An 8,716-nucleotide genomic window follows, 5' to 3' on the forward strand; every position below is an offset into this window, starting at 1 on the left:
ACTGAGACACATGGAAAACCACGTTTTTTTTCATGGAATTTATTAGCTTATATTGTATTGCATTATATTGTTCATTTTATTAACATCCTAAATTCTGAACATTAGTGTCATTAGTAGCTTTGAATTGAGGTTTTGGTTTTTATAGCCTTTACTCTAGGCTTTATTGTAATTACCTGCCTGTATTTAATGTGAATTGAAAAATAAAACCTGTTGCAATTCAAATATAAAAAGAATTTCTATTTAGGCAGGGAATGCACGATCAGCATGGTTTGTTGTGCCAAAACAGCTGAGATTTGAACAGCCTTATCAGTAGTTACTGGACAACCTGCTCGTCTTGCTCAATAAACTGACCCGCAGCGTCCCTAGCTAGGCAAGGGTGTTCCTGGGACCCTGGCAGGACCTGATGATAGCTGATGACCTCGTCTTACTGGTATTACCAGCTCCCAGCAGTGGAAAAGGTGTTCGTAACAGTGGCAACGTAAAATGGCTGCCCTATAGCCTCATCCGCAAGGGTTCTATTGGTAGTCCATGCATCCATTCAAATGCATCTCTGAGATGCCGTTGCGCGCACTTAGGCGCTCCAACTGTGGACACGGAGTGATGGCTTCGGAGATTAATGGGAACGGAATGAACTGCCTCTTTGAATCCACACTCTCAGCGGGCGTTCGAGTTTCCAAACGCGCCCAATATACGTGACGTCCATGGAAGGAGGAGGCGGAGGAGATTACAAGGATGACAACAACAACAGTCACTGTGGCACTTCTGTTTGTGGACACGCACGGGTTGTTATTTCCAGAAAATATCTCAGCGTGTCTCCTATGGTGATATGTTTTCCCGAACAAGTTGTGCAGGTTGGACACCCTCCCTAAACAGTGAAACACATTCCAGCGGGGGAAACGATCGTTTTGTTTTAGTATTCAAGAACGACATGACCGCGACACCTAAACACGAGTGATAATCCGTCAAAAGGAATATTTCCGATTTCCTCACTCACCCGGCCGGCGCGGTAAGTAAGGAGCTTGCGTGTCTTATTTTCGGGCCCGTAATTGATTAGAATTTGCCGTAGCTTGTTAGCTGGCTCGTGCAAAGAGCGCACGAAAATTCCTGACAGGTAATGTTAGTTCCTTTTTGTTGTTTGTAATTGAATATTGTGTTGACGCGGTGCTGTTAAGCAAAAGCACAGTATCGACAAGTCATCAATGTAAAGCAAGTCAACCATGGAATTGAAGATAAGATGATGTGCACGTGTCATGTTCTGCAGGTTCCTGCTCGCACGCTTGTCAAAATGCACCGTCATCGGAGCAACACACCACATTCTTAGCAAGGAGTGATAAACAAAAGATGAGACTGTGACCCAATTTGGCATAGAATTGATTCTAACCAAGAAGTGGGCCTGATAAGAAACCCTGACACTAATTACAAAGGGTCTCCAAATATAGCCTCTCTACTATTACCGTAAATTTCGGACTATAAACCGCTACTTTTTTCTCAGATTTTGAACCCTGCGGCTTATAGTCTGATACAGTTTATATAGTTTTTTTTCCTGTGATTTTTCTCATGACTAATACACTTATACACTCATAAAAAGGCTGTGGACCGCAGTTGTGCTGTTATGTTAATAAAAGTTATGCGTCAAATGTTATATTCAAAGGGAGGACAGGTGCAGTGAGTGACCAGCACAATCCAGAAGAACAGCCATGCAAAATTCATCCCCTGAAGTCGTGGTAGATTACCCTCAAGGATTTGTGGTGGCTAAAGATGCCACTCCAGAGACAACACTGGGCAGTGCCTACTCTCCGGTGGACTACATGAGCATCACAAGCTTCCCGAGGTTGCCAGAGGATGAAGTTATCCAGGGGGACAATGCCTTAAAATCTCGTAAAGACGATGATGTCTTAGCCGAGCAAGAGACAGGTGGGACAAACTGTGTCACCTGGTGTTTCCTAAAACTATAAGTTGTCCTCAAAAGTCACTTAGGATAGGGCATGGATGAGGAATTCAGAAAAGTGTTGTTAAAAACATCTGATATATTTTCCATTGTAGACCCCGATGTGTTCTTGAGTTCTGCTCGTCTCCAGCGTCTCCCTTCCTCGGCATCTGACCTGGCTTATTACGATGACGTGTCCTTGAGGGAGACCACTAGCAATCCTTTTTCGGAAGATTGTGCTTGCCAGAGGGATGGTCTGAACGTCATCATCACAGCCTGTCTCACATTTGCCACAGGGGTCACCGTTGCTCTCATCATGCAGATCTACTTTGGAGACCCCCAGGTGGGAGTGAGCATCAGCATGCAAAAATAGGGTTGATTTGATGAATAATTCTAGCCTTGCAAGAGAAGTCATACTAGGGCTGTTACTGTTGAATAATCGATTATTCTATTGATTATTCTAACGACTAATCGAATAACTGGGTACATTTTTTAACAATTGGTATTATTTAGTAATTCAAAAGCAATGGATTGAAGTTTTTTTACACAAGTCGGACTGATGGTCACTGTTTTCCAAAATAAAAGCAGATGTTTGCAAATGTCTTATTTTGATTAACACAAAACAAAATCTGTCTGCTTTCATGAAGGACTAGAGAAATCCGAGAATTCCCCAAATAATTAGAGAAACTCTCTACTTTATTGAATAACAAGACGATTAATTTGATGATCGAGTTGTTGTCGATTAATCGCTAAATTTTTACACCTAAGTCACACACCAATCGCCTTATTTTTCTTGCCAGGTCTTTCACCAAGGAGCGGTGGTGACAGATGTGGCTCGGTGCACATCCCTCGGGTTTGAGGTTTTGGGGAAGCAGGGGTCCAGTGTTGATGCTGCCATCACCGCTGCCCTCTGTTTGGGCATTGTACACCCCCACACCTCTGGTTTAGGAGGGTGAGTTGCGGAAAGAAAAATCACGTATGGCACGGGGGAAGAGTTTTTATTGTCTGTATGATGTCCTCAGGGGGGGAGTTATGTTGGTGCATGACATCCGTAAAAATGAGACAAGAGTCATTGACTTCCGAGAAACAGCGCCGGCTGCCATTCGGGAAGAGTTACTCCAAACGAACCTTGATCTCAACGTGAGGCATATTTCCTCTCATGTAGTTGCTAAGCTAGCCATACTTTTATGATTTTGTAACTGTGCAATTCATGTTGATTTCAGCCCGGTCTACTTGTTGGAGTACCAGGCATGCTAAGTGGAATGCATCAGGCACACCAACTTTATGGCAAGTACGTATGTAATGATACATTTTACCTAGCTGAGGCACAACTGATATTTACCTTTCATTGTTTATCTTTCACTGAAGCTGCTGTCCTATCCTAGCAGAAGCAGTACAGATGACAAACCAGTTATTTGTTTTGTATTTTAAAAGTTTTCAAACCTTTGTCAACTAAGCCATTATTCCATGTCGCAAATTTGCCAGAATACCGTGGAAGGACGTGGTTTCTTTGGCAGCAGATGTGGCAAGAAACGGATTTAATGTCACTCATGAATTGGGTAAGTCATAATAGTATTGTGGTGTGTAAGTAAGTCACTTTTAGGAAATTAAATTTGATGTCTGCCATCTCTTTGTATCCTTAGCTGAAGCTCTTGCTAACGTTAAGGACCAGAACATATCGGATGCATTTCGGGATCTGTTCCTACCTAATGGCCAGGCTCCGCTTTCTGGATTGTTGAGCAGACGACTGGATTTGGCCAGCGTCTTGGATGCAATCGCAGTTAAAGGGATAGCAGAGTTCTACAGTGGAAACCTGACGCAGGAAATTGTTTCTGCGGTAAAGATTTCACAAAAATCAACATCATCTTGACTCTTCGCACACTCAGATGCCCTGACATGATTAATTTAAGAAATGATAATTATTTTATCATCAAAAGCACTCAAACAAAGTACAGTGGGATATACAGGCAACGCTTAAACTATTTGTACGATATGTCAGATGAATTTCCCCATTTAAAATCAATGGCAATTGATCCATGAGTTAAAGCCTTTGGTAAAAACAACAATGTAATGTTCTGTAATTTTTAAAAAAGAAAATATCACTCTATTAGGGGTGTGCACAGCCATTGGGTGACAGTATAATACAGTCACACAAACAAATGAAGAGTTTTGTGCAACTACTTTGAATTTAATCTGCAGTAATATAAGTTGTTTAATGAGAATTGTTACTTTTGGTGCACAATTTGTGTTAAAAAAAATCATTCCTTAAAGCATTCCTTAAACCGCCACATAGTAGATGATATTCATTAGCCTGTCTATCCAGGTAAACATAGTTAGCATTCACCTTGTGTACTTAAAGGTAATTCATGGAAGGTGTTTTAAATAGACAATGGAGCATGTGACTCTCTTCTAAAATGTATTTATTTTGTCGTTAAACTTGAGTGTGACGTTAAACAGCTTGAAGCCTCATGAATTAGTCAGCACAACAACTGCTACTTGTGAAGTGAGTTTGGTTGAGTTAAATTTTTTGCTCGCAAGTCAAAGCCAACGATCAGGCAAACAGTGGTTCGTTACGCAAAAAAACTTTATCAGGTCAAGTCAGGTCACTTGTATCTGATTTCAGTCATCTGACTCAGAAACTGTCTTGACTATTGTGTTTCTCTGTTGTGGTCATTTCAAGGTGCAAGCAAGTGGTGGTGTGCTCATAGAAGATGACTTTGGGAACTACAGCACAGTCCTACAGCAGCCAGAACACATTAGCTATCAAGGCGAGTACCAGTTTCATTCTCCATTTTCCTTTTGTTTTGCAGCAATAACTACAACTGACATATTGTTCTTTGTGAATGTTTATGAAGGACACGATGTGATGGTGGCTCCGGCACCTCATGCGGGTATTGGCCTGATCGCAGCTCTCAACATCCTGGAAGGTTACAACATTACCAACCAGGTGCCCAGGAACCACACCTATCACTGGACTGCAGAGGTAATATTAACCATTTGTTCATTAAAACTTATTTCAAATACAGTACAGTGGAACCTCAATTTACCTGACGAATAGACAATTTACGAATAGGGCATGTTTTTTGATCAATAAGTAATGTAATGTTGCCACTGTACAAAGCGCCCAGGCATCCTTACAATAAAGCATAACTTCTTAAATAAAACATATTGCTAGTCAATCCTGGAAATAATAATGAACAATATATAATATAATTTTGTATTTATATATATATAATATATAAATAAATGAATAAAAAAGGGGCATTTGAGTCAACTAGACATTATTCTTGATCCGTCACAATCTATTAGTTCCAGATCCGCTACGACGAGGTTCCACTGTAGAGTGATTTATCCACTGATGTCTTCCAGTCGGTGAAAATAGCTTTGGCCATGGCAAGTGGCCTAGGGGACCCCATGTTTGACACTTCAGTCTCAGATATAGTCACGAGGATGTTGAGGTAATAAAACGTGCATTGCTCTGCTGCATTCAAATCTGTTTTCTGTCAGGCTCATTCATAGAGTCCTTCCATGTCCAATCTCTAAGCAAAGAACAGGCGTCCTTTCTCCGCCAAATGATCAGTGACTTTCAGACCTTTCCAGCCAGCCATTACACGCCTTCGTTTAGTTTGGAAGATGGCGTTGCAGCTGCCCAGGTCATGATCATGGGCCCAGATGACCACATAGTCTCAGTTGTAAGGTAAAACATCACATTGGCTTGTTTTCATTGTTAATATTAAAGAGAGAATAGTTACACACCATATTTTGATCTTCTAGTTCCTTAAATAAACCATTTGGCAGTCGGATAGTGACTCCTTCAGGAATCCTTTTGAACAGCCAAATCATGGCCTTCTCTTGGCCTAATAAAACCCAAAGCTCGTCACCGAACCCTGTAAGTAAACCTTATTTGTCGTGCATTTTTTTCGTGGCCTCATTCATAACTCAAATCATTTCTCACTGAAATGATTGAAAATGTGTTTCTTCTCTTTGAGTTCTCAAGTCAAAGCAAAAACATTGGCCGTGTTTCAAAACCTCCTATGTGGGGGCCGCTTGTATATCAATGCACCACTGTAATTTCTAATATTGGATGTTGATTTCTTATCGCGTTCTGAAACATGGTTCATGTATTTAGCATAACAGCGTCCTGCCTGGAAAGCGACCATTGTCCTTCCTGATGCCCACTGTGGTGAGGCCGTCCAACAGGATGTGCGGTACATACATTGCAGTTGGATCCTCCAATGGAGCAAAAGCTCTTAGTGGCATCACACAGGTGATCACATCTTACATGACACGACTGAATTTTGACAATCAACTGTGGTATTTTGAAGCCGAGGGCTAGCAGGATGTGAATAATTTATATTTTTTTCCACATTATCTTGGTTTTTTTTTTTTCATTTAATGGTGTGACGTTTTCTTATCTGTCACAGGTGCTGCTGAATGTTTTGTCATCACGTAAAAATATGACTGACAGTTTATCTTATGGTAGACTCCACCCAGAGCTGGCTACAGACACTCTACTCGTGGACTGTAAGTTTTTTCCAACTCCCTTAATTAGCGGATATTCTAGGCTCTCTTCAAAAATTGTGCAATGCATTTTGTGAATTTTTTAAAGGTATTTTTCAATCGCAGCTGCAGAAATATTAAACATTTTATGACATTTGCTTCTTCAAGGGGGAGTCAGCCCCAAAAGGGCTTTGTCATAATATGTTCTGTTTAGCACAACTTGTTGAAACACAGTGTTCATATCAATGTTTTGTTTGTGGAATATGAACTAAAGAGGGATAATCCACCATGTCAGATGTCAGGCCACACCCATTATGCCACTTGCTGTCAACTGAAAATGACATCACAGTTTCCCAAGGTCTCAACCAATCACGGCTCACCAGTTTTCTGAAGCGGAGCCGTGATTGGCTGTGATCTGAGCTGCCAATTTTGATGTCATCTTCAGTCGACTGGCAAACTGAAAACAGCAAGTGGCAAAATGGCCGCCCTCTGAGATGCATAAAAATTTATACATTTTGCTGCTTGACTCGTATTCCACAAATGGTGTTTAAACTAGTGGGGGCACATACAAAATCAAAGTCAAAAGTCAAAGTCAGCTTTATTGTCAATCTCTCCACATGTCACAACACACAAAGAGACCGAAATTACGTTTTCTCTATCCCACGGTGACGAGACATAGTACACGATAGACATACAAGTACGCGACACAATATAAAAACAAGAAGGCAAAAATTCAAACAATAACAATGTCATTGTCAAGATATATATTTGTTTTGGTTGACTTTCTCTTTAAACTTGTGTTTATTAAAGTAATTCCAGAACTAAATAACAAGTTATTGAAACTATATTGATGATTGCAACAATGCCCCATCTTCTCTTACAGCTGAATTTCTGGATGAAGACATTGAGCTCCTGCAGGGTCAAGGACACAAGGTTGAGAGGATAGATGTTTTGTCATTAGTAGAGGGTACTTGGAGAACTAATGACCTTATCACTGGCGTGACAGACCCCCGTAGTGCTGATGCCTTAGCCCTTGAACACTCCTGGACTTAGCTGTTGTCCAAAAACACTCCTGAAGCTGCTTCTTAATTTTGGACACTGAATAAATTGAATCACAATGGGCTGTTCCCGGTAAAACCAAATTTAAACAAACTGCTTATTTATTTTGGACACTGAACAAATCGAAGAACAATGGACTGTTCTGGTAAAACCAAATTACATAAATGTGGTTTGAAAATACTTTACAGCTGTTGCTTGAACATATTTTATGGTCCAAGAGACTATTTTTGGCCTGCCTACCACAGTTGAATATTATCTGTTCTTCCATCCTAAATGACATTCCTGAGGTGTGCTAAGCATACATAGAAAAATGTGTATCTGTTCCGTTTCAAGTTAATCTACAATTAATCTATGAAAATAAATGTGAAATTTACAGATGTAATGTTTTCCAGGCAGGCTTCTTTGAAACCGCATGAGCATCTGCAAACAATACAATATTGCTGCTGTACGGACACGAACAAGTTCTGTAGGTGTTGAGAGTCGTTAATCAATGTAACTGCGGTAAATCTGATTCAGTAACAAGTCTGCCAATGATGCAGCATTTTAAATTGGGCAGTAGTACAGTAATTTTGATGCAGCAACAATTGTGCAAATGGTGCGAGAACTTCTCGAGCAATTGTCCGGCGGCGTGATACTACTAATCAACAAGCCAAGCTCTTCATCTGAATTGTTGCACCAGAGACTGACCACAATGAAAAAAAAGTACAGTGGTTGTTACTTTGCTGTGTAACTTTGATTAGAAGCTTAGTTAGACGTTTGACCAACGAGTTACTAGAAAAATGTTATTCACAATTGTTACTGTATTTTGATGTGTACAGGTGTTTTTTTGTTGTGTTTTTTCAATGCATGCAACCACAGATTGTTTATTTATATTTCAAATGACTTTAGGTTGCGTACATAAAGGTTAGAATTGATAGCAGTTGTCAAGTTCTTAAAGTGGTTTTATTTTAGTGTACGCTGGTGGTTTAATTTAATCCTAAATAGTGCAATATGGCTTTCATGCTTGTTTGTTGTCTGTAGAGTGCCATGCACACATTTGCACATGATGGGAACGATTTTATGTGATTGTTTTTCATACATCCATCCTCATAATAAAATGGAACTGAAGACTCTATTGCATCTGTTCATCATTTGCACTTGTTCCACTGATTAAATTATTCCTTACTTTTGTTTTTAGCTTTTTTTCGTGGACATTATCAAACTTATGTATGGTCTACATTTGTACTTGTT

General features: G+C 40.1%; 1 protein-coding gene across 1 annotated transcript; it reads left to right on the plus strand.

The window, feature by feature from the left end:
- The first annotated feature begins 471 nt into the window (after positions 1-471).
- Positions 472-8,600, plus strand: LOC133142991 (glutathione hydrolase 7). The gene is made up of 16 exons (XM_061264703.1): positions 472-1,006; positions 1,652-1,914; positions 2,044-2,270; positions 2,728-2,879; positions 2,950-3,067; positions 3,151-3,218; positions 3,413-3,486; positions 3,571-3,764; positions 4,608-4,695; positions 4,783-4,910; positions 5,297-5,385; positions 5,472-5,624; positions 5,702-5,816; positions 6,057-6,194; positions 6,352-6,451; positions 7,311-8,600. Exons 2-16 carry the CDS (start codon positions 1,698-1,700, stop codon positions 7,478-7,480), a joined length of 2,031 nt encoding a protein of 676 aa, XP_061120687.1. The 5' UTR covers positions 472-1,006; positions 1,652-1,697; the 3' UTR covers positions 7,481-8,600.
- Positions 8,601-8,716: the final 116 nt, after the last annotated feature.

Source organism: Syngnathus typhle, linkage group LG2, assembly GCF_033458585.1.
Source record: "Syngnathus typhle isolate RoL2023-S1 ecotype Sweden linkage group LG2, RoL_Styp_1.0, whole genome shotgun sequence".
In the NCBI taxonomy this organism is placed as follows: Eukaryota; Metazoa; Chordata; class Actinopteri; order Syngnathiformes; family Syngnathidae; genus Syngnathus; species Syngnathus typhle.